The sequence below is a fragment of the Kogia breviceps genome, chromosome 7 (assembly GCF_026419965.1).
Source record: "Kogia breviceps isolate mKogBre1 chromosome 7, mKogBre1 haplotype 1, whole genome shotgun sequence".
NCBI classification, from domain to species: domain Eukaryota; kingdom Metazoa; phylum Chordata; class Mammalia; order Artiodactyla; family Physeteridae; genus Kogia; species Kogia breviceps.
In genome coordinates, this window is record NC_081316.1 from 10160769 (window position 1) to 10183305 (window position 22537).

A 22537-nucleotide genomic window follows, 5' to 3' on the forward strand; every position below is an offset into this window, starting at 1 on the left:
AGGGGGTGAGGCCCAAGATGCAAGAGGTGAGGGGCCAGGGCATGGATGATGTCCGGGCTTGTAGTTCATAGTTTGGCTTTTACGCTGAAGAAGACGGACGGAAAGGCTATTGTTAAAATGGATGCTCGGCTTTTTTTGCCCTTCTTGATCCTGAACGTCTGGATGCAAAAGGTGTGATCTTTTAAAGGGAAGGAGAGCCCTGTGTTTAACTGGGGGAACTTTCCGAGAGTAATCCGGGGAATGTTTTGTGGACAGCTGTGAGTGCGTCTGCTGACAGATTTGATCGTGGGGCCTTTATCACCTCTGGATCTGGGTAGCACCCTACCCTCTTTGCACCTGCTTCCTCTCTTCCTTAGACCAAGCCATTCCAATGTGTTTAGGCCGATTTGGAAGGGGAACAGGGGTCTCATCGGATCAGCCTCCCTGGTAGTGTAGGAGCTGGGACCTTGATGACCTCTGAGTTTTCACATGGAGTGGCTAAAGGTATCCCTGCAGCTTTGAGTCCCTTCTGCTATCTCCTGCTCCATTTACCGGGTCTAGACTCTGATCTTTGGTATTTGGGTGGCTTCCATTGCTAATATTTATCTTAGCTACAGTTATTGTAGCCTATAGCAAAAGAAAGATATCCCTGAGCATTTATGAGTGGGGGTGGATGGAACAGGAACGGTGGGAGTTGGTATGCGTTGGGCAGGTTACCTTTCCAGGCCTCAGGTGGAGAGCTTGGGCGTTGCACTAGGTGACTCTTTAGAACTTCTCCTGCTTTAAAACACTGCAACGTTAAAGTAATGATAATATTCCTCCCCGCCCCCGGTACATTAGTACAGAGCTTGCCATTTACATCAGTTTTTTGTTGGCCCTCAGTAAAATGCTATTGGCCCTCAGATAGGCAGAGACAAATAACACCACAGTTTAGAGATGAAGAAACCGATACCGTTTACCATTGATTATTTAGCCTGTTGTATGTGCAGGAAACACGCTGGACTTGGATTTAGAAAACCCGAGATCCACTTTTGGCTTCGCCACTGACCAGCCATGTCGTCTTTAGCAAGTTGCTTAATCTCTCTAAGCCTCAGTTGATTCACCTGCAAAATAGGACAATATTAACCCTGCCTGTTCCAGAAGGATTGTCAGGCGGGCCCCCAAATGAGGTAACGCAGGTGAAGAAGTTGCTCCTGCCTCCACTGTATTGTCGCCACCTCTCATGGAGTCCTGTGCCCTTCCAGCCTGGACCCCGACAGCCACTGTTTCCCTTAATCCTCAGACAGTCCTGCAGTGGAGGCTCAGAAGAGTTGGGGGACGGACCCAAGTCACACAGTTCAGTAAGGCCCTATTCAAGGTCAGCCTCTGCCTCTTCTGTCATGCCCCATGGCTGTCTCCTCGTCACCAACAGGCCAGGAACCTCCTGCTCCCCAAGTTTCAGTGTTTGCAAAGGCAAGAGTCCAAGAATCTCATGATGTGCTGTTCTTGCCTTGCAGACCCTGCACCAGTGACCTCCTTCCACTGTGAAGTGGTCCCCAAAGAGCCAACCTTGGTCCTTAAGTGGGCCTGCCCATTCGGCACCAACACAGGCTTCGAGCTGGAGGTCAGCCACGGAGACTGGGAAAATATGACGCACTTGGAGAGCTGCTCCTCGGAGAACGGCTCTGAGTACAGGACGGAGGTCACATATTTGAATTTTTCTACCTTGTACAACATCAGCATCACTGCCCAGTCCTGTAACAAGATGGCGCCGCCCACCCAAAACACCTGTCTCACTGGCATCACAGGTGGGCTTCAGGGAGGGCAGGGTGGCCAGGTGACATTGTGGTCACCTTGGAAAGCTGAACCAGAGGGTCTGCAAGTGTTTCTAAAAAAAATGTATCCAAAAATATTTGTTTTGGTTGGCATGGACTGTTAACCCAATTCTATAGAAATCTAGTCTATGTATTCTATAGAATCTATAGAAATCTAGTGAGAGGGCATGTTTTACATTCCAAAAGTTTCCTTCGTTTTACAGAATAATTTGTTGCCACCTTTTCTTTTAAGTAAGTTCCCCTAAAATGTTCAAATACACACGAAAGCAAAGGACAGTATGATGGGATCCACGCACCCATCATCACTCAAGTTGAACATTTGTGAACATTTGACCAATCTTGTTTCATTTTTATCCCCGCCTCCCTCATTGGACTTCTTTGAGACTAGTCCTGGTTATTCTATAGTTTTATTTGTCAGTTTTTCAGTATGTATTGCTGCAAGATAGGGACTCCCTTTCCCTTTCTTTCAAACATAGCCACATTACTACTGCCATTACCCTTAAAAATTTAACCAGACTTTTTTGTTTTGGCCATGCCGTGTGGCTTGCATGATCTCGGTTCCCCGACCAGGGATTGAACCTGGGCCACAGGAGTGAAAGCCCGGAATCCTAACTACTAGGCCACCGGGGAACTCCCAACAATCCTTTTTTTTTTTTTTTTTTTTTAACTATTATCAGATAGATATTCAGTCAAGATTCATATTTTCCTAGAATCTGTATTAATAGGCTCCCCAGCTGTTCTGGGAAATGGGGAGACATCCCCCTATTTAATCTTTCCATGACCACCTTTTATTTTGAACTTGGAAAAAATTACTTCTTTGCTTTTTTTTAAAAATTGAGATATGGTTGATTTACAATATTATATTAGTTTCAGGTGTACAACATAGTGATTCATGATTTTTATAGATTATACTGCATTTAAAGTTATTATACGATATTGGCTGTATTCCCTGTGCTGTACGGTATATCTTTGTCACTTATTTATTTCATACATAGTAGTCTGTACCTCTTAATCCCCTACCCCTGTCTTGCCCCTCCCGCCTCCCCTCTCCCCACTGGTCACCACCAGTTTCTCTTCTTTATCTATGAGTCTGTATCTGTTTTGTTATATTCATTCTTTGTTTCATTTTTATCTGTCTTTTGCTCCCTGTGTCTTTGCCAAAATTATGTCTTAGGTCAACCTGGTTGAGTTGGTTTTGCTTTGTACTTTTTGAATCCTGGATATACTATTTCCTTTAGGGTATCAGAATGTTTCCAGACAATTTCTAAAGAATTGGTGGTTGAAATAGTAAGAAGAAAAGGCTTCTTACTTCAGGGACACTGACTTGGAAAATGGCTGAGGGATTCTACTGACAGAGCCTTGGACTTAGGCAGACCTGGGTTTGATTGTAAAATCTACCTTTTACCAGCTGTGTGATGTCAGAAAAGCTGCTTCACCTCTCTGAGCCTTGTTTTTCTTAGTTGTAAGAAAGGGGAAATAATACCTACCTTCCAGGACTGTTAATACAAATTAGATGAGGTAGTGTAGGTGGAAGATCACTTCAGAGCTGCCATGTATGGCTAGTCAAGTTGTGCACCGCATAGTTCCATGGGGCACCATTCATATAGTCTACTGTGCGTGTGGGACTCCTTGGAGTTGTGTAGTACACAGATGCATAGGATGGCCCTGGGTCACAATCGTTTGTGTTTCTGCAGCACTCTACAGTGTAATAGAAACAGTGAACCTTGTTGGGTACTTTTTTTGTAGTTCTTTGTTTTATGATGTCATCTCAGTGGGTATACTGAGTAACATAAGCCATATCTGATCCGGTATCTGAGCACAGTGCCTAGTGAAGGGAAGGAGCTTGTTAGAGTTAGTTGTTTCTGAAGCTGAGCAGTGGGTGGTAGGGTTAGATAATGACCACTCAGCATTTAGTCCAGTGATTCTCTCACTTTTTAATCTGTAGCTCCCTTTCCTCAGATGAAGTTTTATGTGCAAATTTAGGATGCTTTTTTTTTTTTTTTTTGTGGTACGCGGGCCTCTCACTGTTGTGGCCTCTCCCATTGCAGAGCGCAGGCTCCGGACGTGCAGGCTCAGCGGCCATGGCTCACGGGCCCAGCCGCTCTGCGGCATGTGGGATCTTCCCGGACCGGGGCACGAACCCGTGTCCCCTGCATCGGCAGGCGGATTCTCAACCACTGCGCCACCAGGGAAGCCCCTAGGATGCTTTTTAAATGTACAACTTTGACACTTTTTAATTTAACGTGAAAGTGGAGCTGCATTTTCTCTGAGAGAGGCAGGAAGTGCTGGTGGGATGGGTAAACCGGGGAGAGTTGGACCGATGGTCTTTTAGCCAACACTTGTTGACTGCTTACTCTGTGCCTTACTTTGTGGGTAAGGGACACCATGGTGACTGTGGCAAGCAAGGTCCCTCTAGTGTAGGACTGAGATAAACAGTGAGAAGGGAAGGATTTCCAGGCTTTGAGGTAGGTGGAGCTGTCTTGGGGCAGGGAGCTGGGGACTCCCCCGCTGGCCCCCTAAAACTCATAGAGCTGTGGACGGGGTGGGAGCTGGTGCTAGGAAGTGTCTGTTGAGGCAGTTGACACTTAGACGTTGGACAGCGCCTCCAAGTGGCCACTGCGGTCAGTGACTTGCGAGGTTGCTGAAGGATGGTTTAGCGCTGTGCCTTCCCATAGAAAATCATGTGAGCCTCCTGTATAATAAAAACTTTTCTAGGAGCCACATTAAGAAACTGTAAAAAGGAGCGGCTGGAAATTCCCTTTCGGTTCAGTGGTTAGAACTCTGTGCTTTCACTTCTGGGGGCCTGGGTTCGATCCCTGGTCGGGGAACTAAGATCCCACAAGCTGCCTGACGTGGCCAGAAAAGAAAAAGGAGGATCTGAAATGAGTTTTGATCACATTTTATTTAATTTAACTCAGTATATTAAAAATGTTATCATTTCAACATGTAATTTGTATGAAGTGAGTTATTAATGAGATACTTTATGTCCAAACTTGGGCCTGTCACCTTTCAAGCACTCAGTGGGTACATGTGGTTAGTGGCTGCTGTACGGGACAGCATACACATTTGGAGAATTGTGTTATGGTCTGTTTTTTTTTTTTTTTGAGTTCAGTTTTCTCAGTCTCCCTGAATCTTGGCTATAATAAGAGAAACACTCAAACCGTAGGTAGGAGACAAATTTAGGTAGAGAGAGATCATCTTTAATTCACCTTTTCCTTCCTTTTGTGTTAATTTAGAGAGTGGCTTCACAAGCTTAGCTTGGGAAGGCAAGGCACAAGATCATGAAGGCCACTCACGGAATGTTCCCGTGTGGGCTCTTCTGGTTTCCGGGTCCTGTGTGGGCTCTTCTGGTTTCCGGGTCCCGTGTGGGCTCTTCTGGTTTCCGGGTCCCGTGTGGGCTCTTCTGGTTTCCGGGAAGAGGGTCAGTTGGATTTCTCTAGGCAGAGTTTTAAACCTACCCCAGCAAAAACCAAGGACTTTGGTGTGAAGGGTGCAGAGCCGGAATGCAGTCAGGTCTCAGGAGAAAGTATGTGCTCTCCATGTCATCTTTGCTTCCTTCTGGGTAACTATCTGCTCCATCATTGTTCTCTGACCAGCCAATCCTGGGGCCAAGTCCATGTGCTGGCAGATGTCTGCTTGCAGCTCCTAAGTTCTCACCTTGGAGTTCTACCCACACCGTCTCTGCGTTGTTCTCCTTCTTCTGCACCCATTCTCACAAGGAATCTGGGCTCTCTGGGTCAGGAGGGACTGGGGGAAGATAGAAAAGGCACGTTACCTTCTACAAACAAGGCTGCCAGGAGGCCAGCCTGGCCATGTGTCTGGACCCACTGAAGGGGTCATTGTCAGCTAGGCGGGGTCCCCCAGGACTCGCCATCTTTGTTCTCCACCAGTTCCCATCCCTGCCCTTTGCTTCTGGATTTGCTTTGCATGAGCCCAGAGCAAGGGCAGAACTTGAGCGGGGCACTGCAGCAAATCCTCTCCTTAATAATTTTGTTCCTTCTTTGGTTTTAAGTGTTGGGTGATCATGTTTTGTTTTGTTGTGTTGCAGACCCTCCTTCTCCAGATGGATCCCCTAATATTACATCTGTCAGTCACAATTCTGTGAAGGTCAAATTCAGCGGGTTTGAAGCCAGCCACGGACCCATCAAAGCCTACGCTCTCATTCTCACCACTGGGGACGGTAAGGAGGGGTCATTTTGGGTTAAACAGCCAGTGGGTGATGGCGTGACTGGGTGCCATTTTTGTGCCCACTGAAATGCATTCATGAGACAAACACACATCTGGTTTTATACTGCGACCCACACTTTGGCACTCACCCCGGGTTGGGTGGGTGTAAGCCATTTGCCTGATGAGCTAGGTCAGAGGTTGACAGACTTAGTGTAAAGGGCCAGATAGCAAACATTCTAAGTTTTGCAGACCCTACAGTCTCCTTCTCAGCTATTCAACTTTGCCGTTGTAGTGTGAAAGCAGCCATAGAAGATACAGAAAGAGTCAGTATGACTGTTCCAGTATTTACCAAAAGGGGTGGCTGGCTGGATTTGACCCGTGGCCATGACTTGCTTACCTCTGATCTACGTTTTCATCTCTTTTTGCAGCACAGGGTCTTTTAGGTGGCAGAATATTAGTTTTAACCAAGTTTGTCACACACACAGACACACACACACACACACACACATATGAGCACGCACACACAAATCGTCCTCAAAGGGTGACTTTCTCTTGGAATAAAAAAGGAAAAGATTTGCAGTTGTAGTGGGAACTTGCAAAGAGCATTGTCATAGCTGAGAGAAGAGGTGGATTAAATGCTGCTTTTCCTTAAAGGGCTCCATTACATTCCCTGGAAGTGAGATGGGAATGATTTGAGGGTGTCTTTGTTAGCTGTGTGTGGGTGCTTTGCCCAAGGTCTGGGTTTAAAGCGGTGAGTTTTGGAAATTCCCTGGCAGTCCAGTGGTTAGGACTTGGTGCTTTCAATACCAGGGGCCCGGGTTCAATCCCCGGTCATGGAAATAAGATCCCGCAAGCCGTGCGGTGTGGCCAAAAAAAAAAAAAAAAAAAGGGCAGACAGAGTGTTGCTGTTTTTGGTGATTCTTTAAACTAACTGTGAATTATGCAGTGCCACCCTTGCCCAGTCTCACAGCCTGTGATGCTGTCCTCATCTCCCTGAAGAAGACAGAGCTCAAACACGCTGTCAGGGCTGCAGGGATCCAGGAAGACAAAGGATTTGCTGGTGTTGTAAACCTGCAGCTAAATCTCAAAAAGAGACATTAAGATCTCTCTCTCTCTCTCTCTCCCTCTCTTTCTGTCTTTTGTTTTGGGTCTGTTTCAAACACCTAGTCATTTTGCTGTGAAGGTATTCAGCAAATCCCAAGCTCAGACCTTTGCTGAACAGGGGAGACGATATTGCATACTGACCAGCCAGACCAGTGCCAGCCTGTGATGGATGAGATCACACCCTCCACGTCAGGTGGTCTGGGTTAGAAATACGACTCTACCACATAGGCAGTGCAGCTTGGAGCCCAGGTCTTTTTAGCTTTCTGCGTCTCATTTTCCCACCTGTAAAATGGGGGTAGTAAGCCTATGCGATGAGATTATTGTGGGGATTAAATGAGTTAATGTAAGTAAAGCTCTTAGAACTTAATATAAGGAAAACCTGGCAGAGAGAGCATTTGTGAGAGATGGCAGCTGTCACCACCAACACCCTGGTCATTATTTAGAAACGAGGGAGACTTAAATCTCTGCAATCACTTTCTTATGGCTTTCCTTCTGTGTGCCTTTCTTAGCTGTTCACCCGTCAGCAGATGTACTGAGTTATACATACGAAGATTTCAAAAAAGGGGTCTCGGATACTTATGTGACATACCTCATAACAACAGAAGAAAAGAGATGTTCTCAGGGCTTATCTGAAGTCTTGAAATACGAAATCAATGTTGGGAACGAGTCCACCACGCACGGCTATTACAACGGGAAGCTGGAACCGCTGGGTTCCTATCGGTAATGCCTTGTGGTTCTTGCCCTTTGGGGGCTGGGCCTCTGAGTGCAAAACTATATGTGCCTGGGCCGTCAGACTTCTCAGCCACCCCTCTTTCCTCTTGTCACCCCACAGGGCTTCTGTGGCTGGCTTCACCAATATTACCTTCATCTCTCACAATGATGGACGCATAGACGGGGCTGAGAGCTACGTGTCCTTCAGTCGCTATTCAGATGCTGTTTTCTTGCCCCAGGATCCAGGTAGAGGAGCATCTTAGCAATGCATTGACTTTTTGCTTCCAGTATCCACAGGAGCATGGGGGTCTGCACACCTCCCTGGGGCCCCCAGGAGGGTAGGAGAGCCTGGTCTCTCCTCTCAGAAGCTGAGATGTCACAGGGCCATCAGGACCCAGCTCAGCTTCCTCTTCTGAGGTCCCCACAGGCCCCGCCCAACACAATCCCTTCTCTGAATTCCAGTTACACTTCCAATCGGCAAACACTGTTGGGTCCTTTTTTCTCAGTGTAGTCATTTGTGTGCCCATGTACCACACACACATGTGACTTTTAGTGCATGGAACCCTTGAATATTAGGATCAGAAGGAGCCATGGGAATCATCTTGTCCAACTCCCATTTTATTTTATTTTTAAAAAGTTTATTGAGAGAGGGCAGATAGCAGAAGCAAGAAAAACTACAGTCCTGCAGCCTGTGGAACAAAAACCACATTCACAGAAAGAGAGACAAGATGAAAAGGCAGAGGGCTATGTGTCAGATGAAGGAACAATATAAAACCCCATAAAAACAACTACATGAAGTGGAGATAGGCAACCTTCCAGAAAAAGAATTCAGAAAATGATAGTGAAGATGATCCAGGACCTCGGAAAAAGAATGGAGGCAAGGATAGAGAAGATGCAAGAAATGTTTAACAAAGACATAGAAGAATTAAAGAACAAACAAACAGAGATGAACAATACAATAACTGAAATGAAAACTACACTAGAAGGAATCAATAGCAGAATAACTGAGGCAGTAGAACAGATAAGTGACCTGGAAGACAGAATGGTGGAATTCACTGCTGCCGAACAGAATAAAGAAAAAAGAATGAAAAGAAATGAAGACAGCCTAAGGGACCTCTGGGACAACATTAAAGGCAACAACATTCGCATTATAGGGGTCCCAGAAGGAGAAGAGAGAGAGAAAGGACCAGAGGAAATATTTGAAGAGATTATAGTTGAGAACTTCCCTAACACGGGAAAGGAAATAGCCACCCAAGTCCAGGAAGCGCAGAGTCCCATACAGGATGAACCCAAGGAGAAACACGCCAAGACACATAGTAATCAAATTGGCAAAAATTAAAGACAAAGAAAAATTATTGAAAGCAGCAAGGGAAAAATGACAACTAACATACAAGGGAACTCCCATAAGGTTAACAGCTGATTTCTCAGCAGAAACTCTATAAGCCAGAAGGGAGTGGCATGATATACTTAGTGATGAAAGGGAAGAACCTACAACCAAGATTACTCTACCTGGCAAAGATCTCATTCAGATTCAATGGAGAAGTCAAAAGCTTTACAGACAAGCAAAAGCTAAGAGAATTCAGCACCACAAGACCAGCTCTACAACAGGTGCTAAAGGAACTTCTCTAAGTGGGAAACACAAGAGAAGAAAAGGACCTACAAAAACAAACCCATAACAATTAAGAAAATGGTCATAGGAACATTCATATTGATAATTACCTTAAATGTGAATAGGTTAAATGCTCCAACCAAAAGACACAGGCTTGCTGAATGGATACAAAAACAAGACCCAGATATATGCTGTCTACAAGAGACCCACTTCAGACCTAGGGACACATTCAGACTGAAAGTGAGGAGATGGAAAAAGATATTCCATGCAAATGGAAATCAAAAGAAAGCTGGAGCAGCAATACTCATATCAGGTAAAATAGACTTTAAAATAAAGAATGTTACACGAGACAAGGAAGGACACTACATAATGATCAAGGGATCAATCCAAGAAGAAGATATAACAATTATAAATATATATGCACCCAACACAGGAGCAACTCAATACATAAGGCAACTGCTAACAGCTATAAAAGTGGAAATCGACAGTAACACAATAATAGTGGGGGACTTTAACACCTCACGTACACCAATGGACAGATCATCCAAAATGAAAATAAATAAGGAAACGGAAGCTTTAAATGACACAATAAACCAGATAGATTTAATTGATATTTATAGGACATTCTATCCAAAAACAGCAGATTACACTTCCTTCTCAAGTGCGCATGGAATATTCTCTAGGATAGATCAAATCTTGGGTCACAAATTAAGCCTCAGTAAATTTAAGAAAATTGAAATCATATCAAGCATCTTTTCTGACCACAACGCTATGAGATTAGAAATGAATTACAGGGAAAAAAATGTAAAAAACACAAACACATGGAGGCTAAACAATAGGTTACTAAATAACCAAGAGATCACTGAAGAAATCGAAGAGGAAATAAAAAAATACCTAGAGACAGATGACAATGAAAACACGATGATCCAAAACCTATGGGATGTAGCAAAAGCAGTTCTAAGAGGGAAGTTTATAGCTATACAAGCCTACCTCAAGAAACAAGAAAAATCTCAAATAAACAATCTAACGTTACACCTAAAGGAACTAGAGAAAGAAGAACAAACAAAACCCAAAGTTAGCAGAAGGAAAGAAATCATAAAGATCAGAGCAGAAATAAATGAAATAGAAACAAAGAAAACAGTAGCAAAGATCAGTATAACTAAAAGCTGGTTCTTTGAGAAGATAAAAAAAATTGATAAACCGTTAGCCAGACTCATCAAGAAAAAGAGGGAGAGGACTCAAATCAATAAAATTAGAAATGAAAAAGGAGAAGTTACAATGGACACTGCAGAAATACAAAGCATCCTAAGAGACGACTACAAGCAACTCTATGCCAATAAAATGGACAACCTGGAAGAAATGGACAAATTCTTAGAAAGGTATAACCTTCCAAGACTGAACCAGGAAGAAATAGAAAATATGGACAGACCAATCACAAGTAATGAAATTGAAACGGTGATTAAAAATCTTCCAACAAACAAAAGTCCAGGACCAGATGGCTTCACAGGTGAATTCTATTAAACATTCAGAGAAGAGCTAACACCCATCCTTCTCAAACTCTTCCAAAATATTGCAGAGGAAGGAACACTCCCAAACTCATTCTATGAGGCCACCATCACCCTGATACCAAAACCAGACCAAGATACTACAAAAAAAGAAAATTACAGACCAAGATCACTGATGAATATAGATGCAAAAATCCTCAACAAAATACCAGCAAACAGAATCCAACAACACATTAAAAGGATCATACACCATGAAGTGAGATTTATCCCAGGGATGCAAGGATTCTTCAATATACACAAATCAATCAATGTGATACACCATATCAACAAATTGAAGGATAAAAACCATATGATCATCTCAATAGATGCAGAAAAAGCTTTTGACAAAATTCAACACCCATTTATGATAAAAACTCTCCAGAAAGTGAGCATAGAGGGAGCCTACCTCAACATAATAAAGGCCATATACGACAAACCCACAGCAAACATCATTCTCAATGGTGAAAAACTGAAAGCATTTCCTCTAAGATCAGGAACAAGACAAGGATGTCCACTCTCACCACTATTATTCAACATAGTTTTGGAAGTTTTAGCCACGGCAATCAGAGAAGGAAAAGAAATAAAGGAATACAAGTTGGAAAAGAAGAAGTAAAACTGTCACTGTTTGCAGATGACATGATACTATACATAGAGAATCCTAAACATGCCTCCAGAAAACTACTAGAGCTAATCAATGAATTTGGTAAAGTTGCAGGATACAAAATTAATGCACAGAAATCTCTTGCATTCCTAGACACTAATGATGAAAAAATCTGAAAGTGAAATTAAGAAAACACTCCCACTTACCATTGCAACAAAAAGAATAAAATACCTAGGAATAAGCCTACCTAGGGAGAAAAAAGACCTGTATGCAGGAAATTATAAGACACTGATGAAAGAAATTAAAGATGATACCAACAGATGGAGAGATATACCATGTTCTTGGATTGGAAGAATCAACGTTGTGAAAATGACTGTACTATACTACCCAAAGCAATCTACAGATTCAATGCAATCCCTGTCAAATTACCAATGGCATTTTTTACAGAACTAGAGCAAAAATTTAAAATTTGTATGGAAACACAAAAGACCCCGAATAGCCAAAGCAGACTTGAGGGGAAAAAACGGAGCTGGAGGAATCAAACTCCCTGACTTCAGACTATACTGTAGAGCTAATGGTAATCAAGACAATATGGTACTGGCCCAAAAACAAAAACATAAATCAATGAAATAGGATAGAAAGCCCAGAGGTAAACCCACGCACTTATGGTCAACTAATCTATGACAAAGGAGGCAAGGATATACAATGGAGAAAAGACAGTCTCTTCAATAAGCGGTGCTGGGAAAACTGGACAGCTACATGTAAAAGAATGAAGTTAGGACACTCCCTAACACCAGACACAAAAATAAACTCAAAATGCATTAGAGACCTAAACATAAGACCAGACACTATAAAACTCTTAGAGGAAAACATAGGAAGAACACTCTTTGACATGAATCACAGCAAGATCTTTTTTGATCCACCTCCTAGAGTAACGGAAATAAAAACAAAAACAAGCAAATGGGCCCTAATGAAACTTCAAAGCTTTTGCACAGCAAAGGAAACCATAAACAAGACAAAAAGACAACCCTCAGAATGGGAGAAAATATTTGCAAATGAATCAGCGGGCAAAGGGTTAATCTCCAAAATATATAAACAGCTCATGCAGCTTGATATTAAAAAAACAAACAACCCAATCCAAAAATGGGCAGAAGACCTAAATAGACATTTCTCCAAAGAAGACATACAGATGGCCAAGAAGCACATGAAAAGCTGCTCAACATCACTAATTATTAGAGAAATGCGAATCAAAACTACAGAGAGGTATCACCTCACACCAGTTAGAATGGGCATCATCAGCAAATCTACAAACAACAAATGCTGGAGAGGGTGTGGAGAAAAGGGAACCCTCCTACACTGTTGGTGGGAATGTAAATTGATACAGCCACTATGGAGAACAGTATGGAGGTTCCTTTAAAAACTAGAAATAGAATTACTATTTGACCCAACAATCCCACTACTGGGCATATACCCAGAGAAAACCATGATTCAAAAAGACACATGCACCCCAATATTCATTGCAGCACTATTAACAATAGCCAGGTCATGGAAGCAACCTAAATGTCCATTAACAAACGAATGAATAAAGAAGATGTGGTACATATATACAATGGAATATTACTCAGCCATAAAAAGGAACGATATTGGGTCATTTGTTGAGATGTCGATGGATCTAGAGACTGTCATACAGAGTAAGGTAAGTCAAAAAGAGAAAAACAAATATCGTATATTAACGCATATATGTGGAACCTAGAAAAATGGTACAGATGAACCGGTTTGCGGGGCAGAAAATGAGACACAGATGTAGAGAACGAACGTATAGACACCAAGCAGGGAAAGCGGCAGTGGGGGTGGGGGTGGTGGTGGTGGTGGTGTGATGAACTGGGCGATTGGGATTGACATGTATACACTGATGTGTATAAAATTGAAGACTAATAAGAACCTGCTGTATAAAAAAATAAATAAAATTCAAAAAAATTTTATTGAAATACAGTTGATTTACAATGTTGTGTTAGTTTCTGGTGCACAGCAAAGTGATTCAGTTATACACATATATATTCTTTTTTGTATTCTTTTCCATTATGGTTTATCACAGGATTTTTTTTTTTAGTTTTTTTTTTTTTTTTATCACAGGTTATTGAATATAGTTCCCTGTGCTCTACAGTAGGATCTTGTTGTTTATCCATCCTATGTGTAATGGTTTTTATCTACTAATCCCAAACTCCCAGTCCTTCCCTCCCCCACCCTCCCTCCCCGTTGGCAACCACAAGTCTGTTCTCTGTGTCTGTGAGTCTGTTTCTATTTCACAGATAGGTTCATTTTTGTCATATTTTCGATTCCTCATAAAAGTGATATCATATGGCATGTCTTCCTCTTTCTGACTGACTTCACTTCAGTAGGATCTTCTCCAGTTGTCTGTGAACACCTCTTGAAGTGCCTCCCATTTGGACTTTTCCCAGGTGTCATCTGTGGAGCAGTGTTTGGGTGTATCTTTGGTGCCTTGGTTATTGTGGCCGTAGGAGGCTTCCTCTTCTGGAGAAAGAAAAGGTGACTATTGCTTATGTTAACAATAATATCCTACTTTTTTTTTTTTTTTTGCGGTACGCGGGCCTCTCACTGTCGTGGCCTCTCCCGCTGCGGAGCACAGGCTCTGGACGCGCAGGCGCAGCGGCCATGGCTCACGGGCCCAGCCGCTCCGCGGCATGTGGGATCTTCCCGGACCGGGGCACGAACCCGTGTCCCCTGCATCGGCAGGCGGACTCTCAACCACTGCGCCACCAGGGAAGCCCCTGATATCCTACTTTTAAAGGGAGCTGTGTATTGTGGGTAACCAGACAGTCACACAGGTGGAAGGGATAGTATATTGAGCCCCCAGATCCCCATCATCCAGAGTCGTCACCATCTGGCCAGTGTTATTTCATCTTAGTCTCTGAGCTGGAGGGTTTTATTTATTTATTAAAAAAAATTTTTTTTAAGCATTTACTATTTTTTTTAATATATTTATTTATTTGGTTGCACCGGGTCTTAGTTGTGACAGGCAGGCTCCTTAGTTGCGGCTTCAGGGCACCTTAGTTGCGACACGCATGTGGGATCTAGTTTCCTGACCAGGGATCGAACCCAGGCCCCCTGCTTTGGGAGCTCAGAGTCTTAACCCCTGGACCACCAGGGAAGTCCCTGTGAGCTAGAGGGTTTTAAAGCATTAAGTCATGGTAAACACTGCAACAGAGGGGGCTGCTTTCAAACAGGAGTTCTAGTTCACAAACCAGAGTGTTAAGAGATGGCGTTTTAGAGTCACCTAAGTTTGAACACACGCTCTGTCTCTGACTGGCGGTTAGGGAGCTTGGCTTTAATGTCTTGGATAATCTATGATACGGGGATGATAACAGTGCCTAACTCGTGATGCTGAGGGACATTACATTTAAAAAAGTGCTTCGACAGTATCTTATACCTCTTATGCTATTACTATTTTATCTGTACAGTTACTCTTTGGGGTAGTTAAATAGTAAAAATAGCAACTCTGTCTTGAGCACTTACTGTGTGCCTGGACTTGTGCTTTCCATGAATTCTCTCATGCATGAGGCTCTATGAGGCAGGTCTCCCAAGCCCCATTGCAAGGATGCAGAAGCTGAGTGTAGGAAGTGTGGAAATGGACTTGAACCTGGTCTTTGCTTTTCATTGCACACCCTCCTGCCTGACCGTGCAGGGGTGAAGCCTGTGTATCAGCTGGGATCTATTCACTGTCATCGGGTGCTGCCAACCAGGGGATTTCATCCTGGCCCAGGGTTTCTAATGCAGCCTACGCCAGGTCTTCTGCCACCGCCTGCTCTCGTGGGTTGACAGGCAGTGCCCGTATTACATCTTTTTGCATTAGATTCTGATTTTTTTTTGAGGGAGGGGTCAAAAACAGCTTTATTGTTTCTTATTAAAAGAAAAGTTTTACATATTTACGGCAAAAAATTAAAAAAAACAACAAAAAAACAGAAAAGAAGGGCAAAGAAAAGAAATAATCCATAATCACACCCATATAAAACTACTCTTAACATCAATGTGATTACAAAACTCACGCAAATACACACACACATCCCCACAAACAGAATCATGTTATACATATTTTCCGGCCTGCTTTGTTCACGAGACATTGTGGACGGCTTCAGATCTTCATTTTAAGTGGCTATTGAGTATTCAGCTGTATGGAAATTACTCATCCAATTTCCTGATGTTTTCAGGTATTTTGTTTGTTTGTTTGTTTGTTTGCCACAGTTGCTTATCCTTGTGTGTAAATCTGGGCACATTCATGATTACTCCCTTAGGCTAAATTCCAAGCTGGGTAATTGCTGGGTCAGTGGGTATGCATGTTATCAATTTTGATACGTGCTGTGAAATTGCCTTCCGGAAAGTTTTTTTTCTTTTAACGCCAGCATGGGGTTTAGCCAGCAGGACAGGAGAGTGCCAGGTGCCCGACCACCTTGCCGACACTGGGTGTATTTTCTGGTTTATTACGTTAACTTTACCAGAAAGGCTTTCTCAAAGCCAAAACCAAAACCAAAGCCAAACGAATAAGAAACCAAGAGAACAAAAACCAGAGCACTAAATAACGAGTGTGGCTTTACGCTAGGGTGATGCTGCTGATATGTATTTACCCAGAGGAATTCCTACACACTGCTTGAGTAAGTTTCATCAATACTCTTAGATGGTATAAAAGAGAGTAACTTCACAGGCTTATACTCAGCATTTGCCGCTTAGACCATTAAGCCTAGTATTCGTGAGCAGGATGTAATGCTGCGTATGAACTAATGCTCAGCGAAAAGGCATTTTGTAGATCCACAAAGGGGACAAAGCACAGAATTAAGCTGTTTTGATCTAATGGGTCTTTTTTTGTTTGTTTCAAAACAGGAAAGATGCCAAGAACAATGACGTGTCCTTTTCTCAAATTAAGTAAGTCTGTAGAGTTATGCACCTTTTAATACATTTAATTCTTCAATCTGTTTGGTGCCTATTTTGAGGGTTTTTTTTTTTTTTTTTTTTTTTTTAATGGAAACTGCTTCCATTTTTCCTGATTGACAGGTTTGGACCTGATCATCCAGAAGTTCTTATTAGTTGTTATTCTGCAAGGAACCTATGTTTCCTAGACTCCTGACGCTAGCTTCCTTGCCGTGTTGTACAATGGCAAGCGGAACCATACTTTTGCCGTATAGTCTACCAACAAATATATATTTTGTGATTAAAAAAAGGTTATGAAGATCTAGGAGGAGAGAACTTGCTCAAAGTCACAAAACCAACCAGTTATATAACAGGGTCTAGAAGTCATACTTCCTGATTCGTATTTCATTGTTTTGTAAATAACATTATAGTGCCACCGCCTGCCCGCCCACCCGCCTGTTGTACTATAGGTTTTCTTTGGGAAGATGTTTATTTTCTAACTGCTTATTTTTTTTCCTTTCCTTTTCTATGATGAAGACCTAAAAAGTGAGTAAACTCTCCACTTAAAAAAAAAAAAAAAACTTGTATTTTTCTATTTTGAGTGTGAACTTGGTTGAATGCAAACAATCCTGTTTTGTTTTCCTAGATCCAAGTTAATCAAAGTGGAGAATTTTGAGGCCTACTTTAAGAAACAGCAAGCTGACTCCAACTGTGGATTTGCGGAAGAATATGAAGTATGTGGCTATAAATGTTGTGTTTTTTAATTGCTCCACGTTTTTCCTGAAAGTTGGAAAACTGCCTGTTTCCGTCTCATGGTGAAGCTTTGGGTGAGAGGCAGCCCTCTTTGAGGGGAGAGAGAAGCTCTTGCATGTCCCCCGGGGGCCCCTCTGAAACCTCTTGGGGGAGGATCCTTCCTTGCTTCACCCAGCTTCTGGAAGCCCCAAGCATTCTTGACTTGTGGCCATATAACCTCCATTTTCACATGTCTCCCTTGTGTGTCTGTATCTCAGTGTCTCTCCTCCTCTTATAAAGACACCAGTGACATTGCATGAAGGGCCCTGCCCTACTGCAGTATGACCTCATCTTATCTTGAGTCCGTCTGCAAAAGCTGTATTTTCAACTCAGATTTCATTCACAGGTACCGGGGGTTAGAACTTCTGCATATCTATTTGAGGGAGGCAACGTTACCCATAACATCTCTGCATTCCCACTTTGTTCTGTCGTATTCTCTGAGTAGTATAACTAACCCTTGAACACTGAGTAAATGCACAACTCCTATGTTCTGTTTTTAGGATCTGAAGCTTGTTGGAATTAGTCTACCTAAGTACGCAGCTGAACTGGCTGAGAACAGAGGAAAAAATCGCTATAATAACGTTGTACCCTGTAAGTTGTTTTCTCCACGTTACTTTCCCTTTTGTCCATCACTGGCCTCACATCCCTAACAGTAGCGGGGAGAAGAATCCAGATACGAACTAACCACTTCCATAGCCCTTCCTTAGTCACCTTCTGTGTGCTAAGCACGGCGTTTAGGCCTATGCCACTGAATTCAGTCCTCACAATAGCCTTATGAAAGAGCTAGTAGAATAGTCGCTTAGCAGATGAGGAAGATGAGGCACAGAGTCGCTAGGTGGTTTGTCCAGAGTCACACAGATAGTCATGGTGGGACCAGACTTGGACCGGGTCTGTCACTTTCATTCCGGGCAAAGGCCAGAGTCTGTGCTTTGAACCCCTTTATTCCCACAGCTCTTTTATTTCAGTTAGTATAGTTCTGGAGTGAAAGGGAGCAGGAGGAGGGCAGGCAGGGAGTAACGCTTTCCGTTTGTCCAGACGCGTCTCTGGTTGGCTGCGTACATTCCATGGCTAAATATGAATTTACATTTGGGTTCATTCCTATCTTTTTTTTTTTTTTTTTTTTTAATTGTCTGTTTTACTTGAAGTTGTGTTTCTCTTTCCTGGCCTGAAATGTTAACTTCTGTTCAGATTCAGGATTTTCTAGCTCCTCCCTTCTTTCTCTTCATTCCTCGCCGCCCCTCCAGCACTTACATTGACAGCGGACATTGACTCATGCGTGTTCTGAGGGAAACGCTTTTAAAACCAGGCTGTCGGGGTCTGCCTCAGCTCTGCGCTTTGAGGGGTAACTCAGGATTATTGGCCTGTTCTTGTGGATGTCTGTGGAGATGTTCAGATCCAGAGTTTGGCTGTTGTTTTCATTGGGAAGATTTTAGGCTGAAACTCATGTTGGTAACTGGGTTTAGAATTGTTGTTAGTTTGTTCAGGGGAGGGTGAGAGAGTGGATAGTCAAAGACAGGGAAACATAGGAGCTGCTGCTTATAGCTCAGGCTGATGGTTGAGATGTTAAGGATATTATTTCATTTCTGGAGTTGGACAATTTTGTGTGGGTGTTTTTCGAGATGACAGTATATAGGAAACATGAGAATTTTATGCTTCACATCCTTTCACTTATAGTTGTCTTTTTTAAAAAAAATCGAAGTATAGTTGATTTACAAGGTTCTGTTAATTTCTGCTGTACAACAAAGTGATTCCATTTTATATATATATATATATTATATATATACACACACACATTTTTTTTCATATTCTTTTCCATTATGGTTTATTATAGGATATTGAATATAGTTCAGTATAACTGTGTTATACAGAACCATGTTGTTTATCCATTTTATATATAGTAGTTTGAATCTGCTAATCCCAAACTCCTAATTTATCCCCCCACCCCCTTTCCCCTTTGATAACTATATGTTTGTTTTCTACGCCTGTGAGTCTGTTTCTGTTTTGTAAATAAGTTCATTTGTGTCATATCTTAGATTCCACATATACCACTTACAATAGTCTGATACATTCAGTTTATTCTTGCATTTGGGACTGTCTTTTTGTAACAACTTTAAAAAAATGAGAATAGAGAAAGTGTGAAAGTCTTAACTGAGTATCTACCCTGCTGTAGTGGAAAGGGCACTGGATTTGAATTCTGACTGCCATTCACCAGATGAAAGTGCTTGGAAAGATCACTTAATCTCTCTGACCCTCAGTTTCCTCCTCTTTAAAATGGGCACAGAAGCTTGTAGTGTGGTTATAAGGAATAAGTGACATTGCTGAGGGCCTTCCCTAGCTCATGGCACTCACCCAAGGATGGTAAGAGTTGGTTTCACCTGAGAAGGCGGTCTGGAGTGGTTAAGACCTTGGGACCTGGTGCCAGGCTGCCCGGGTTCGGACTGTGGCTCTGCCACTAGCTCTGCCCAGGTGATCATGTAACTCCTCTGTGCCGTAGTCACATCTGGTGACTGTGGGAATGAAATAAGGTCGTGGATGTAAAATGCCAAGCCATGCAGCCTCAAGGTGTGATGGAGCCCCTGTGTTGCCATTTTGTACTTTTTTCCTCTTGTATTCAACTCACCTCACACCTTTGCTTCTATTCTAATATGGAACTTTTTTCTCTGAACGTCACAGACGATATTTCCCGCGTCAAACTTTCAGTCCATGCCCATCCGACCGATGACTACGTCAATGCCAACTACATGCCTGTAAGTGGAGAGTGGGTCTCTTAGCGTTGGCTGGTCAGGACGAGGTCCTCGGAGCTCCTCTCGCTGTGTCTCTTTGAGGTTGAGTATGTGCTGCTTTCCATTTTTAGGGCTACCATTCCAAGAAAGATTTCATTGCCACACAAGGACCTCTACCCAACACTTTGAAAGATTTTTGGCGTATGGTTTGGGAGAAAAATGTCTATGCCATTGTCATGCTGACCAAGTGTGTTGAACAGGGAAGGGTAAGTATCTTTTATTTTTATTAGTATTCAGTTCAATTCGTTCATTCATATTTACTGTGCTGGGAGGGTATCCTAACAATGATTTGTCTTTTTTTTAAAAAAAACACTCCCCCAAACATTAGCACCTCTGTTCTGAGACGTGTGTTTTCTGACTTTTTCTCCTCTAAGAGAAAAGTTTTAGAAAAACATTAACAAATTCTTTGTTATCATTACCTTCCTTTGTGGACAGAGAGCAATGTTCTCTATTCATTCAGTCACCCGCTGCTGGCATTAATGAACAGCGGGGGTTGGGTTAGTGAGGCAGAAGAAGTCACGTGCAGCTCCGTTCTTCATCAGCTCTGTGAATGAGTGCAAAAGCCCGCCCTGCCTCCGAGCAACCAGCTGACCTGTGAGATGACCAATTCGACCAGCTCAGTGATTTTCAAACTTAGTCTGTAGCATTGGGACCCTTTCTTTATGCAAAATTTCTGATGTATCCCCAGAGAAGTCTCAGCAGTTCACTCTCCCTTCTGGTGGCCTGCAACCCCCCCAGCCACTTCCGTCAAAGATAAGATTTCTTCTAGTAATAAAATCCCATCTTTCCGTAAGTGGACCAAGGAGAATTGAAAAACATGCGCTAAATTCAGAAAGCCTGTGCCTGAGGAATAGGACCTAATGTGCTTTCTGAATTTTTTCATGTAGGTTCGTTACTCGAAGAATAGTTTAGGAGTCAAGTCCCTTTTCTTTTTTGGGCTGTGCTAGCTCCCCAGCCAGGGATCGAACCCGTGCCCCGCCCTCCCAATACACTGGAAGGGTGGAATCTTAACCGCTGGACCACCAGGGAAGTCCCAAGGAGTCAAGTCTCCCTAAGCCAGTGGTTCTGAAAGTTTAACGTGCATCAGAGTCACCTGCAGGGTGGTTCCGCCTCCAGAGTTTCTAATTCAGAGGGTCTGTGGTGGACCTCCCAGTTGCATTTCTTTCTTTTTTTTTTTTTTTTCTTGCGGTACGCGGGCCTCACTGTTGTGGCCTCTCCCATTGCGGAGCACAGGCTCCGGACGCGCAGGCTCAGCGGCCGTGGCTCACGGGCCCAGCCGCTCCGCGGCTTCCCAGACCGGGACACGAACCCGCGTCCCCTGCATCGGCAGGCGGACTCTCCACCACTGCGCCACCAGGGAAGCCCCCCAGTTGCATTTCTGACAGTTCCCCCAGGGTGCATGCTTTGGGTAGCGCTGTACCGGAGATAGTGCCAACCTGTAAGGCATCATTTCTTTTTTTTTTTTTTTCAGTAGTAGAGCATTTATTTATTTATTTAATTTTTGGCTGCGTTGGGTCTTCGTTGCTGCATGCAGGTTTTCTCTAGTTGTGGCGAGCGGGCTCTAGAGCCCAGGCTCAATAGTTGTGACGCACGGGCATAGTTGCTCCGCGGCATGTGGGATCTTCCTGGACCAGGTCTCGAACCCGCTGTCCCCTGCATTGGCAGACCGATTCTTAACCACTGCGCCACCAGGGAAGTCCCTGGGCATCATTTCTTTCAATGTTCTGTTCTTTCACTTTAATTTAGCAGATGTTTATCCAGCCCCAAGTATGTTAAGGTCCTGTGCTAGGGGCTGGGGTTGGAGGAGGGAAAGGTAAGAAAGAACAGTTAAGAGGTGGTTCCCTTTTTCATATTATTTGTGACCCAGAAGGTTGGGTCCTGCACACGCTTCTTGCATTAGAACAGGTTATCATGCAAACGAAAGGCCATTGCTTATGAATGCAGATAAACTTTATGGTGCTGTTGAGCCCAGGGCCTCACACATGGAACATTCTCCTAAATATCTGTTAGATAAATGAAAACGACGTAGTTAAATTAACGAAGAACAAGAATATGAATTTAATGGGTCCTTGTTCATCATCAGTCGGGAGAGAGGTGGATGTTACTGACCCTGGGTGAAAGGGGAAGAGAGCCAGTGTATTTTCTGCACCTGTGAGGTGTTATTATTTTATAGATGAGGAGACTGAAGCTTAGAGTTTAAGAACTTGCCTGCAAGGTAGCAACATAAATCCATCGGGTAAGAGACAACCTGGGCAAAATCTCCATGTCGGTGTGTGTCCCAGTCCTGTGTTCTTTCTTGGAGCAGTGGTCCAGAAGCCAGGATCTTTTAAAAAAATCCAGATCCCTGGGTCAGAGTCAGCATCTCTGGAGGTGGGAAGCAGGTATCTGTTTTTAAAGCAAAACAAACCTCCGAGGTGAGTCAGATATCAGTCAGGGTTAGGAACCATTGCAGGAGAGCACACTTTGGAAAGTGTAGAGAGAGGGTGTGTGTATATATGTGTGTGTGTGTTTTC

The 22537-nt window shown here is 43.2% G+C and overlaps 1 protein-coding gene across 1 annotated transcript in view; it reads left to right on the plus strand.

The window, feature by feature from the left end:
- PTPRJ (protein tyrosine phosphatase receptor type J) overlaps positions 1-22537 on the plus strand; it is a 171640-nt gene that overhangs the window by 138222 nt on the left and 10881 nt on the right. The window contains exons 10-20 of the mRNA XM_067037241.1: positions 1476-1766; positions 5842-5973; positions 7574-7784; positions 7897-8021; positions 13989-14076; positions 16423-16464; positions 16987-16995; positions 17096-17183; positions 17742-17832; positions 19915-19988; positions 20096-20230. Of these exons, the coding sequence (XP_066893342.1) occupies positions 1476-1766; positions 5842-5973; positions 7574-7784; positions 7897-8021; positions 13989-14076; positions 16423-16464; positions 16987-16995; positions 17096-17183; positions 17742-17832; positions 19915-19988; positions 20096-20230 (1286 nt within the window). The remainder of the gene's footprint in view (positions 1-1475; positions 1767-5841; positions 5974-7573; positions 7785-7896; positions 8022-13988; positions 14077-16422; positions 16465-16986; positions 16996-17095; positions 17184-17741; positions 17833-19914; positions 19989-20095; positions 20231-22537) is intronic.